General features: G+C 53.9%; 1 protein-coding gene across 3 annotated transcripts in view; it reads right to left on the reverse strand.

The window, feature by feature from the left end:
* The window catches only part of PAXIP1 (PAX interacting protein 1), a 34,789-nt gene extending 24,764 nt beyond the window's left edge, over window positions 1–10,025 (reverse strand). For all 3 annotated transcript variants that reach the window (XM_028132525.2, XM_028132524.2, XM_054726672.1), the window contains exons 1-4: window positions 9,879–10,025; window positions 6,649–6,783; window positions 6,102–6,145; window positions 4,340–4,403 (exon numbers count right to left, since the gene is read on the reverse strand). In XM_028132525.2, coding sequence (XP_027988326.2) covers window positions 4,340–4,403; window positions 6,102–6,145; window positions 6,649–6,783; window positions 9,879–9,959 — 324 coding nt within the window. In that variant the 5' untranslated portion in view covers window positions 9,960–10,025. The remainder of the gene's footprint in view (window positions 1–4,339; window positions 4,404–6,101; window positions 6,146–6,648; window positions 6,784–9,878) is intronic.
* Window positions 10,026–13,246: the final 3,221 nt, after the last annotated feature.

Here is a 13,246-nt window from a genome sequence, read left to right on the forward strand (position 1 = left end):
GCACCCACGTGCTTGTCTACCACCCCCCCCACCCGCCGGCCTCAAGCTTAAAGCAGAGAGGATGCCGACTCCCCTGCATGCCCTAAGTACTAGGAAGTGCTGCCCTTCCCAGCTTCTCCCTGAGCCCACACCTCAAATGCTCCCTGGCTCTCGCCCACGTGAAGCTCCTTGCCCAGCCATGATTACAAACTAGAATCCCATTTATTAGAGGCCCGAGTCTTACATGTCCTTGGTATCTTTCACAGGACCAAGGACAGTGAGGCACCTGGGTAGGCAGTCTGAGATACAGAATGAAAAGGGCTTTTCTTTTCTGTCCTCCAGATTTAAACCGTGGCCCTGGCCAGGCTCCCCACCTGTCTCGGTCTCTTCCCTGAAACCTACCCAGCACCCGACAACAGGCCTCGGCCTGCACCAGCATGGGGTCAGAGGCAGGGATGCCTGCTCCCCAATTTCCACTGCTTAGTACCCTTCCCTGCTGTCCCTGGAGAGCGCGGGAGGACTCCAACAGAGCTCAGCTGTACAAGCCCCTGATGGGAAGACAGGGGTCTCTCGGAACCGCCAGCACGGTCCTTTCGGAGAGGTGGAGCCCTCCTGGGTTCCAAGAGGGGCAGACACCAGGGTCTCTCCTCGTGCAGACCAAGCATGGCGGTGGCTCCCCTCCCAGACCATTCCACACCTGACATTTGCACATGTTACACGTGGTGCGAGTTCACAGGTCTGCACCCTTAGACTCACTGAGCGAGGAAATCTCTCATTCGCTTGGCTCCTGGGCACTGCTCCTGTCACAAAGGAAGTGGTCAGCCAGCTGCATGAGCTTAACACAGCTCAAAACTGGATTTCCCGCCACCTTGGACACCAGTGCCCAGCATGCTTTTCACCAGGACTTCTTCACACCAACGACTAGCAGCCAGAGCCTCTGCCCCTCCCCTCATGTGTGCCATCTCCCTGCACTTGGGCGCAGGTCTCTATCACTGGCCCAACGCACACTGGGAAGTTAAGAGTCACTTGCCGTAAGTGACAAACTGAGAACACAGTAAGTAACCCACAGAGGTCCTAACACGGAGCCTGGACTCCAATTGCATTTGCTCGAAAGACTTAAAATCCTGTCCAAGGGCTTGCTAAATTCACCTTGTCCGCCATAGACCCAGCCACACCCCAGAATGCACCTCGGACCTCGATACTCCCAGCAGCTGGGCCACTTCCCAGACCACCGGACCGGATCAGTGACAGCGTGCACCTAGGAGACTGAGGCCAGCTTCCCAGGCCCCCCCAACGCCACCCATTACCACACCTTTGTCTTCTCAGCCCAGAATAGAGGTCTACTTAGACCCCCAGCCTGTACGAGGCCCCCGAGCCCATCAGCGGCCCTGTGTCACTGTCCGGGGCCACAGGACAACTGTCTGCTACCAATGACTGCTCCTCGCCTTTACCTGGGCGCTGTCTGATCAGTTTGGCTCCCCAAAATCCTATCATCCTCCTCCAGCATCCTCTGTGCTAGCCCAGCTCCGTTGCTGTCATCTGCCCTCTCGCTGCTCTGTGGGAGGCAGTAAAAATGCCCAGCCCTTCCTCTAGGTATGCAGCTGATCACCCCAAACACCACGCGTTTCACACGGGCTTCCTCACCTGCCCTCAGAAACCAGCTCCTGTTTCACACCCAGCAATGATGCGACCACCAACCAGAGCACTGGAACGGGGCGGGGGAGGGGGGTGGTGTCTGACCCTGGTTTCAGGAGGAAGCACCTCCCACGGGGTGAGCACAGCCTCTCCCCGTACCTGAGGCCCCACCTGGCTCCACGGTCAGAGCCTCAGTGCGGCATCTCCACCCACAGGGCTGACCCAAATCTAAACCTTTGTCTGGTCTAAAGACTGGACCGGTCCCTCCCATAAACTCCCATCCTTCCCCTCCTCAGTCAGCGAACAGCGCCAGACCAGTGTCACCTACAAGATTTCAGGGGTTTGATTTTGTTTGCTTGTCCTGTGCTTTCCAAATGTTCTAGGAAACATTTGTAATCCAAAATGAAACATAAAGCAGCCCCCTCCGCTGGCTCCTTCATCAGGTTCACACTCAGATCTCAGTCCCGTTCCCCCCACACCCGGCGCAGGCTCCAGGGCCTCGCTGCCCCTCCCACCTGCTCTATTTGGGAAGCCCTCTCCCTGCCCCATTTTTACTCCAATTCTGCCAATTCTTTCAGGCCCACTCAATCTGACATCCTCCACCAAGGATCCTAACTGGAGTCCACACTGCTGTCTCCTTCCGAGCTCAGAGGTCAGCACCTGTGCCACCTGACCCGGGACTCGTGCAAGATGTTATATACAGTCACCCTCCGTGTCATGTGTATCTATATACATAAAACCCTAAGCGACTCTTCAACCGTTAGACTGTCTGACCGGTGGCTATGATGTGCACTGATCACCAGGGGGCAGATGCTCAACGCAGGAGCTGCCCCCTGGTGGTCAGTGCACTCCCACAGCGGGAGCGCCACTCAGCTGATCAAGGGGCGGCAGAGGCCGGGCTCACGGCTGGTGAGCGCAGCTGCAGCAGTGCAAGCCTCGCCTGCCTCTGTGGTAGCACTACCAAGCGGCGGCCGCAGGATCAGCGGGCAGCAGGAGCAGGAGCAGTGTGGCGCCCGGCCCAGGCTTGGGCTCCTCCCCGGCCGCCTGCCACTTCGGGCACTACTACATCCCTCGAGAGATGTCAGACTGCCGGTTTCGGGCCTGGCCTGCAGGGATCTGGCCAAAACTGGCAGTCCTATATCCCCTGAGAGGTCCTGGACCGCAAGAGGGCACAGACCAGGCTGAGGGACCCCACTGGTGCAAGAATCTGTGCACTGGGCCTCTAGTTATGTAATAATCCACTACATACATGACCTTGGTTAAATGCAGCTGTTAAGTTTTTCCTCTCAAGACTAAAAGTGTTCTCTAGCCGAAACTGGTTTGGCTCAGTGGATAGAGCGTCGGTCTACGGACTGAAGGGTCCCGGGTTCGATTCCGGTCAAGGGCATGTACCCTGTGGGGGGTGTGCAGGAGGCAGCTGGTCGATGTCTCTCTCTCATCGATGTTTCTAACTCTCTATCCCTTTCCCTTCCTCTCTGTAAAAAATCAATAAAATATATTTTAAAAAAATAATTAAAAAAAATAAAAGTGTTCTCTAGCACTCAACTAATAACGACTACGTAATAATTGTATAATTCTAATGACCTTTGCTTCTTTATTTCCCCAAGTCAGCCCTGCTAAACCCCACATTACTGCGGCCCTGGCCCCTGACATCCTAGCCTCCCTGCCCAGCCTCTTCCTCCCACTTTCTCATTCAGTTTGAGCCTCGGGTCAGTGGGCTTTGAAGCTCTGAACCCAGAAATCCAGCAAGACAAATACAACTACATGTGAAATGCACATTTTAGCCAGAGAACACTGTGTTTATGCATGAGTGATATTAAAATTTTTTTCACTTTTAAGTTTTCTGATGTTTATTCTAAATCTGGAACATACAGAGAAGTATAAGGAAAATAATAAAAAGTACATGTGACCACAGTAACTATCATTAAAGGGCTTTCATTTTAGCCAACTTTAAAGATCACCATGTAAATATGCATTTATAGCACCAAGTGAAAAACACCAAGACACAAATACCAACAAAATTCCTATTCCTGAGGGAAAAAAGCCAAATTTCAAGGATGTGTTTTAAGTGGATGTAATAAAAACAAAACTAAGGGATTTTATAATCTTCCAGAATTTACAAGACAAACAAACAAAAACATAGTAACATAATTAAGCTTACTTATTGCTTAGATGGCTGAGACCGCTGATATGAAATTGTGGCCAATAACCTCACAATTTCAAACTAAATATTACTGGTTCCATAATCCTCTATTAAAAAGGCATTTTTTAAAAAGCAAGACTACAATCTAAATTCCTTTTCATCTCACCTAACATCCTTGACGTGCCCTTTCTCAAAGTCTTGCTCCAAGATGGGACTAAACACTTTCCCCAAAACACTGTCTGTCTAAGGCCCAGATCATGGGATGGGATCACGAGCACACACAGAAGGGCAGCGTGCCGAGGCACTGTGCACTGACTAGCAATTCTAGATAAATTTCTCTCTGTAATTTTAAAGTAAGTTTAATAGCAACTTGCTTTTTTTATAATCATTTTTTATAGCTAGAGGGTGTTTTCAGCTGGGGGTGAGAGGACAGAATACAATAAAAACATTAACTATTCCCTTCTCTCATCACCCGCATCTGGAAATGAAGCATGAGTGTCTACACTGTGCCCCACGGAGCACGCAGCTCAGCAATGCTTATGCGCAAACACGATAACACGAGAGTGGCCGCGGCGTGCTCACCTGGGACAGGCAGGCGACGACTCCAAAAAAGGTCTGGCAGGACTCGGGAGAAAATCCGTTGACTCTGATGGACAGTTAAGATTCCAAGGCAATGAGAGCAGTGCCACCTGCAGTTCACGCACACTCACACTCACGCTCACCCACTTCAGGAAGACACAGACCAAAGGTGACCCGAGCACAGGGGACTGGGAGAGGAGGCGACAGCACAGGGAGCAGAGGTTTTCTGAGGGCGCTCCAAAGCCAGTGAGCGTGGCACTCACCAAGCACTTGGCCCGAGAGCCAGCACACGCGTGCCCATGCCCATACACACAGGCAGAGCGGGCATCTCAGAGCAAGTCCACAGTCTCGAGTGTGATCCCTTTCGCTGTGCAGCAACGAATCCCTCGTAAAAGGGCCTGAGCTCTGGTGCTGAAGCCTCCACTACCTGTGAGAACAGGCCGGACGCCCTGAGCTTAGCTCCCCCTTTGCTAACACTAGAGCCAGCAATGCTCTTCTAAAGCTCTTACTTTAAAATTCATTCAGAATCCTGCCTGAGGGGCATCTGTGAGCCAATAGGGCACAGCTGTCCCTACGCAGGCTCTGGGCTCGGATGCCCACAGGCCAGCCTGGCCTGAGCTCACACGGCCTCTTCTGAAGACTGGAGTATCTGCAATCCTGTCCCTATAGGAGCAAGTTCACCTACCGAGATGGGTGAACAAAGAGAATTGTCAGACTGGAAACGCTACTGCACTCTGCAGTCTCCTACCCAGGTACACTGAGAACCCAGCCTGCAGCGTGCAGGGCCCTGTACACCCCAACCTCATGCCGCCAGCCCTATTGCCATACTCCTGCCTTCACTCGGGCCCCTCGGCTGGCCAACACTTGGCAAAGCAGGAACAAGGGAAAGCTGGAGGGTGTGGTCTGGGAGACCCGAGTGCCCTCTCTGACCCTGGAGCTTCTCCGGGATGACAAGTGGTGGCTGGAGGATGGCCTTCTGAGGGCGCCAGTGAGGAGGGTGCCCAACCCACACAGCACTAACCTCTCATCTGCAGAAGTACCCCCCACTCCCAGTCTGTTTTCCCTCTGTTCATAAAGAAAACACCCCTCCCCCAAATAAAACCAAAACCCATTTCCTTTAACTCTTTTTTTTAATTCTTCACTCAGTTGTTTTTTGGTTTTTTTTATTGATTTCAGAGAGAAAGGGAGAGATAGAAACATCAATGATGAGAGAGAATCATTGATCGGCTGCCTCCTACACGTCCCCTACTGGGGAGTGAGCCCACAACCCAGGCATGTGCCCTTGGCCGGAATCAAACCCAGGACCTTTCAGTCCGCAGGCCGACACACTATCCACTGAGCCAAACCGGCTAGGGCTCCTTTAACTCTTTACAATGGATGAGAAGTCGGATTTCTGGGCCGGACTTGCTCAAGTTCTGCATATCATCCAAGAACTGCTATCTGTTTATTTGAGGTCCCTATAAATACTTAATGCAATGAGATGCCCGCTGTCGGCACCAATCCAATAGGAATAAAGGCATCTGCAGGAACAGCCTGGCCTAGAGCAAAAGAGAGGGGGCTGAATGACGTCATCTCCTTCCCGGCCCTAAATTGTTAACAGCCTAACTGGAGCCTGCAGCTGTGTCCACTCGGCCACTCACCTTTGCCACGGGTCAGGACACAGGATGGACACAACACAATTCACCACGGAACCCACTTCTCACCCAGCAATTCCCACATCAGGTGTCAATGCTCTCTCCTCCCTCCCTTCCCCCAAAAAGGATACGGCAGGAGCGCTCCGCACTGCACAGACAGCACCACCCAGGACGGCTGCAAAAGAAAACAGGCTCAATCAGAGGGTGTTTCCAACTTACAAAGGCAGATACTCTACCAGTGCTGCTCTAGACACTAAAGGCTCGGTTATGCCCTGCTCTGACCCTCCTGCGTTCAGAACGCCTTCACATGAGCCGGGCCATTCTCAGCAGCAGCGCCCAGAGCCCCTCAGGTCTGCTCAGAACCGGGGGGGGGGAGGGGGGGGGGGGGGGCAATGCAGGGTACCAGGACTCGCTGGGCAATGGTGGACAGGGGAGAGGGACAACTGTGAGGGGTGTCCTCAGGCTGCAGGAAGGGCCCCGGAAGGAAGCCGACTCTCTGGAAAGGACTCCTTGTGACACAGTCTGCAGCCACAGTCACAGGGATCTACAGGTGGGACCTGACTGCTCCCTCCAGCCTGGGTGTCGCTGGGCCCCATGTACACATACGTTACAAATCATGGGGTGTTACCTACATACAAATTTCATTCCAGAGGGTATTACAAAGTATGTGCTACTGACCTTCACAACAGGTAAATCAAAGACTTCCCGGGCCTCCCCGACCTCCGGGTTGTCCCCGTCTTCAGAAATGATGTGCGAGGCCAGTGCGTTGTAGGATACTTCCTTAGCCTTCCCAGCCTTTAGAAGCTGAATAACCTTTAAAGAAACCACACACATTAAAATTCTGCATCTCATTCTTGGTGTACAAATTAGTGTGAACATGGACATTCTAATTAAAAACACACCCTGTTCTCCACACACACCTTGTACTCGGTCATAATCAATGAACATTAGGGGACAATGAAAAGCAGCAACTCTTGGTTCACTGACAAGGAGCAGGGAGGCTACGTGAGCAGGTGCCACAGGGTATCAGAGTACTAGACAGAGGCCTGACAGACACCTCGCGCACAGCCCCGTGCGCCGGAGACCTGGTCTGGCTTGGCGATGGGTGTCCACCGCCAATGGGAAAGGCCCGGGAAGGGACACAGCAGGTCCCTGACCGGACACCCAGGAACCGAACTCCGGTTCCTGACAACGGGCCTGGGCTAAACCTGGCTTGGTGACATGTCCTTTTGGTGCAGGTCCAAGAACCTACTGACGAAGCTGAGGACTCACTGACATGAGCGGAATCCTTGTGAACTTAAAACCATTAACGAGGCAAGGACAATGCTGCGCTGTAGGGAGAGCAGTGTTCCCACGGGTCAGGTGAGCACAAATGCACTGCGCACACGTTCTTCAGTGCTACGCGATTTTATTCTCAGGGAAGGCAGGGCTGGGGGCAGGTAAGTCATGATCAGATTTTCTAGAAAGATTGACGGTCAGTGTCCAAGAATGGACTGGGTTGGCTCCATGATGAGCCAGGTGACCTGGGAGGAGTGGCTGCAATAACCAGGTGACGGGGCAGGCACATGACCTAAAGGAAAGGGGAAGGATGAAGACACATGTGAGAGACCTAGCAGGACACAGTGACTGCCGTGACTGCAAGGGGTGTAGGCACAGGAGGAAAGAATGAAGTGCTGGGATCCGCAGACCAGCAGAGGGCGGAGCACACGGGAGGGGTGGGGACCGGAAAAGAAGGAAGTTTAGATTAGTGAGATGACAGCCAGAGCTCCCGAGTTTACCCACGGGAGGGACAACCTCTTTAGGATGCGTTCCCGCCCATCGATAGGACTGGAACAGATGCCAGGATCTGTCTCATGAATGAAAGCACCATGGTCACCAGCCACAAACCAGCCCCTTTCTTTCTCCCCTGACCTCCAAGCATCTTTAGCTTCCCATGCACTCCATTTGTCTCACAGAAAATGCCTCCACTCTGCTCCGGATCCTACTGCCTTTTCTAAGAGTCTGGAAACTTCACCCTCTCCCCGCCGCCTACAAAGTTCCCAGTGGCCACGTCTTGTGTCCATGTACATGACAAACAGGCCCTGCCCCGGCCCTTGTCTGCTGCCTTTCCAGGCCTCATTTCTTGAAACAATAGGCAGCCTTTTGGGTTTCACACCCTCACTGCTGCCCAGCGTCTGCCAACAGCTTCACTGCCGACGCCTGCAGGTCCACATGGACTCCGAAGATGCCCAAGGCGCCAGCCTGTCCAGTCTCCACACTGCCCATCTCGGCCTGCAGGCACCTCTGCTCCCGTCCACCCACCGGCCGGCGTCTCCCAAACACACGATGCCTCCTCTCCTGGGGATAGGTCCCACCGGAAGGGACTCATCTTTCACCCTGAGTGAAGGACCCATGGGAAAGGACGCCTACTCGGGAGCATTTCAGTGGTGTCTTCCCCTAGGCACCCCAGCACCTAGCACCCTATGCTAACGCCCTCAGGTGTGCCACCCGCCCACCGCCACCCATAAGACCCACCTTTCTGTTACACCCGGACCCAGCGCCACGCCTGACGTGCACTAATGTTCAATGTGTCAACTTTCTGAGTCCGTACTTATAGGATCCAGAGAATCAGATGTTCTGGCTCTATACTTTTTACAAAGTAAACGGTTGCAGATCCAAGTGGTTTGTGAACATTTTTAAGCACTTAGATTTGACTTACACTTTGAGCAAATATGGTTCAACATAAGTTGCTCCAGGTTTTAAGTAGCATGGGGTTCAAGTCCTAAATGAGATGGGGGGTGAAAGAAAGGGGAGTTACCAGCACTGGAAAAAGCTAACGTTGTCACAGGCTCCCATAATCACGCTGGGTTCAGAGCCTGTTTGTTTACATTCAAAGCTAGAGTCTCTTCACCCTAAAGGTGCAGGGAAGTATCACCTGGGGTCACCCTGGGGAGTCTGGTTAATAGGACGCCAAGACCACGGCGCCTTCTACACCAGTCATGTGCCTTTGCTAACCTCAGTCTGCACTCCTCCCGGCTCCCCACGCCCTTCCTCCGGGCTGGGCACTCACTGGGGATGAGACGCGGGCCACAGAACTGCATAGATAAAGAAAGGGAGGATCAGAAGATTAACCTGAAGAGGTTATTCAGCTAAGACTGGTTCCCACTGCAGAATGAGACAGATGTATCCCTGAGAAAAAGCTTAGGAAAAGCCTCAATAACCTTTCGCACGAGCCCACACTAGAAAGTTTTAAAGGTTGAGTGTGGATGGTGCTAAGTGGGTCTTTTCTACATTTACTGTATAATTCACCCAATACCCAATTAGGAAAACCCAGAAATCCGAATTCGCTGGTGAAGCGAGCGCTTCTCAGGTGCGCACAGATGACAGCTGGGTGGCTGCCACCCCGGGCCAGCTAGCAGCCCCCTCGCGCGGGAGCCCAGACACCAGAGCGGGCCGGCAGCAGAGACAGGCGCCGGCCCCGATCCTGCCTGGGAAGGAGGGGACGTGCGCTTCCAGAGGCGCCGCGGGGCCGGGGTTGGGGGCTTACGGCCACGCGACCGGACGCCCGGCAACGCCAGGCGGTGGACAGCTCGGCAATCTGCGCTAGGCCGAGCTAGGACTCGGGGGACACGGAGCAAAAGGAACTCAGGAGCTGACCCACCCACGTGCTCTACCCTCCTCTCGGGTCTGGGCATGCCCCAGGGTCCCGCAGACGCCCCAGATCCCCTCCTGGGTCCCGCAGACGCCCCCAGGCCCCCTCCCTCCCCGGGGGCGCCGGCCCCAGGCCTGCTCGGCGCCAGGCGGTCCAGCCTCCGCGCGGCCAGGCCAGCGGGGACCGGGCGGTGGGGTCCCGACTTTCTACGCCCGAACGCGCGCCCGCGGCGGGAACGGGGCGGGCCGGAGAGGCGGCGGCGGGGGCGGCGCGGTACCTGCGGGTCGATGTCGCCCACCGCGTAGTACTTGACCTCCCGGAACAAGTCCTCGGGAACTTGCGGCGCCTGGTCCGCCATGGTCGCGGCGGCTCCCGCCCGGGGCCCGCGGGGCAAAGTGCCCGACGGGTCGGCCCGGCCCGGTGCTGCGAGTCCGGCCCGCTCCCCCGCCCTCCGCGCCCCGCCCGCGCCGAACGACCCAAGCGCGGGAGCCGCGCTCGCACTGCGGGACGCACCATCCGCGGGACGCCGGGGGGAGCGCCGAGGGGCGGGCAGCCAGCCGACGCCGCCCAGCGCCTCCGCGGCGGCCGGCGGGCCCCGGGATACGGCTTGAGCGCAGCCCGCTCCAGGAACAAGGGCTCCTACGGCTGCCGCTCCCTCACGAGAGGGCCGGGGGGGCGCGGGGAAACGAGCGCCCCCCACGTGCGGCCGGAGTGGGCCGGCCCTGGGAGAGAGGGAACGCGAGCCCCCTCCCGGCAGCACGCGCGGCCCCTGGGCGGTGCGTGCGCGCGGCGACGGGGGCGGGGCGAGGGGCGGCGGCCGCGACGGGGGCGGGGCGAGGGCCGGCGGCCGCGGATCTCGGAGCCTCAGCGTCTCCGCACCCAGGAGCTGAGCATCGTCGGTGGCCGCGCGGCCGGGCCCGAGGGGACGCCTCACCCCTGCGGCCGAGGGCGGCCGGTCCGGGCTGAGAGCGGGGACAAGTCGGGTCCCCGCCGCTGACCGAGGTGCCCGGCTCCCGGGCCCAGCCGGCGGGCGTCTCCCCGCCACTCCGCTCCTGCCGGGACCTGCGCTGTGGGCTGAGCCCCGCTCTGCTCCCCGCGGAGCCACTGACGACGCGGCGGTGACGCGTCCCCGCTCTGACGTCATCCTGTCGCCGGCGAGGACGGAGAGGCGCCTACCGCGAGTCCCCGCGTCCTGGGGAGTCTCCCGACCCGCCTGGGCCCGCGGCGGCCGAGAACGGTTTGGGCCCTTCCTCCGCAGGTGTCCTGAGGCTTACCTCCGGCTGCTGTTCCCGGCCAAGCAGGAGGACGTTTTTAAGTAACTGTCAGTGCAGTTGTTTTTAAAAAATCTTCCCCGCCCGGCGGCGTGCTCAGCGGTGAGCGTGGGCCTGGGAACCAGGTCACGGTTGGACTCCCGGTCGGGGCACCTGCCGGGGTTGCGGTAGATCCCAGTGTGGGGCGTGCAGGAGGCAGCGTTAATGAATCTCATCATTGATGTTTCTCTCTTCCTCTCCCTCCATCTCTGAAATCAATAAAAATGTACTTTTAAGAAATAGGAAAATAGTATTCCAAGAGAGTTAGTGTGGCCCTCTCATGACATTAATTCATTGTCGTTATCAGTCTGATCACAGAGGCGTTCCGAGAGCCAAGGTGATGTATGTGGTGGTTCAGCCATCGGGCGCACTGGCCCCTTAACCAGGTGCGTGAGGCGTGGATCGCCCTTCCCTCTGTGTGTGTAAGGAGGGGTTTTGTGTGGGCAGAGAGTGAGCCCTTTATTTACAGTTAATGTTTTATTCTAATTTTTTTTGTCTTTTGTACCGTGGAAAATAGCATTATTCAAAAGGTGACAAATTCTTTTACAGGTAATTAAAACATTGAGTGCATGCCTGAATAAGAATTGACTGTCCTTCCTTTGAATACACAAGAATATATTTGGTATTGACCATTATAACATTTCACATTCAGTGTTTAAAAAAATGATAGTGCAATAAATTAGTTCTTTTTAAAAAAAAAAAAAACACACATGTTTTTATTGATTTTCTTAGAGAGAGGAAGGGAGAGGGAGAGAAAGATTGATGAAATAGAAGCATCAGTCAGCTGCCTCCTACTCACCCCCCATGTTCCCTGACTTGTCGATCCCGAGATCTCTCCGTGCACCAGTTTCCACCTGTCCTACTGAGTCACATCCGCCAGGACAAATTAGTTCTACATACAGAACTGAAATTAGTCGGCCTGTGTCAGAGCACTTGTTTAGCCCTTTTCTTCCTTGGTTAAACATGAACTAAGCATGTAACTTTATATTAAAAACTTCTTAAAACAGACCTCAACTGGTATTTTATTTTGTTAGTTAAAAAGGAACTCCTAACTTACAGCAGGACAAATTCACCCTGCTGTGACTTCTGATAACTCGGTAAAGCAGATTCTGGGACTAAGAAATCTGCTGTCTAAAACCTCATCAATCCAGTGGTCCCAGTGGTTAGAGTGTCAGCCTGCGCACCGAAGGGCTTTGGGTTTGATTCCTTATCAAGGGCATGTACCTGCATTGCAGGTGTGGGAGGCAACCAATTGATGTGTCTCTCTCACATGGCTGTTTCTCTCCTTTCCTCTCTCTCCCCGTCCCTCCCTTCCACTCTCTCTGAAAATCAATGGAAAAAATACTCTCGGGTGAGAATTAACAAAAAATAAGATAAAATTTCATCAACCTGTCAGAAATTGTAAAGCGCACATTGAACTGGGCAAGGATGGTGTGGAACATGGTGGCCTCCCGGCACCGGCACCAGGAAGGCCTGGGGCAGAGTCACACCAAGAAAGCATTCCGTAGGGTGTATCGCACACAGCAACTTTGCCAGAGATGAAATAAGCATCTTAAGGTGAAATTGAATTTCATGTGCAGAATGGGTGTAAGGAGGAAGCCTGAAAAACTGACATCATGACAGGAATTACCCACTCACCAGAAGGCTTAAAGATGGCAATTCAGTATGTTAAATCAGCACCACGACTCAAAAATCATTGTCAGCACAGGTCCATGTCTAATCTAAACTGCCCTCTCACAGAGTTCCAGGGAAAAGTACCGCATTGAGACTGTGTATATGACTCCCGAAGAAGTCGGTGTTTCTCATCAATGATGTTTTAGAAGTTGACCCACGTTAGGGTAATAATAGTATCAGTTCATTAAATAGGAGCTTTGCGTTTCTTTAACTTCGATGCATATACTACCCAAACAGGACACACTGAGGTTACTATTTTTACACTTCCTCCCCCTGAGTTCAAAGTATGATCATTTTGTGGATAATCGGCCTTCCAAGGATAAACAGCCTACGCCTGCTTAATGCTAATCTGATAAATGGGGTAATAATTTCTTATTTTGTATTGCAAAATTAGATAATCCAAGGGGGGGGGCGGTGGAGTGTGAAATTAGAAAAAGTAAAAGTAGAGTGGAGACTATTTAACCTAAATTGTACCACCTGGTGGGAACTTGGGCAGTTATTTAGGTATTCCCAAAGGCCTTTCTAAAAAACATCTCTATATTGTGTATAACCATCTCAGTCTTGTTGTGCTCTATGTTTCGTAAACCTTTAGTTTGAGTTTATAGACTACAACGTTTAACCTTTTCATGAAAGGGAAGAACACCTCACTTAGAGGCGCACA

The sequence above is a fragment of the Eptesicus fuscus genome, chromosome 14, assembly GCF_027574615.1.
Source record: "Eptesicus fuscus isolate TK198812 chromosome 14, DD_ASM_mEF_20220401, whole genome shotgun sequence".
Taxonomy (NCBI): domain Eukaryota; kingdom Metazoa; phylum Chordata; class Mammalia; order Chiroptera; family Vespertilionidae; genus Eptesicus; species Eptesicus fuscus.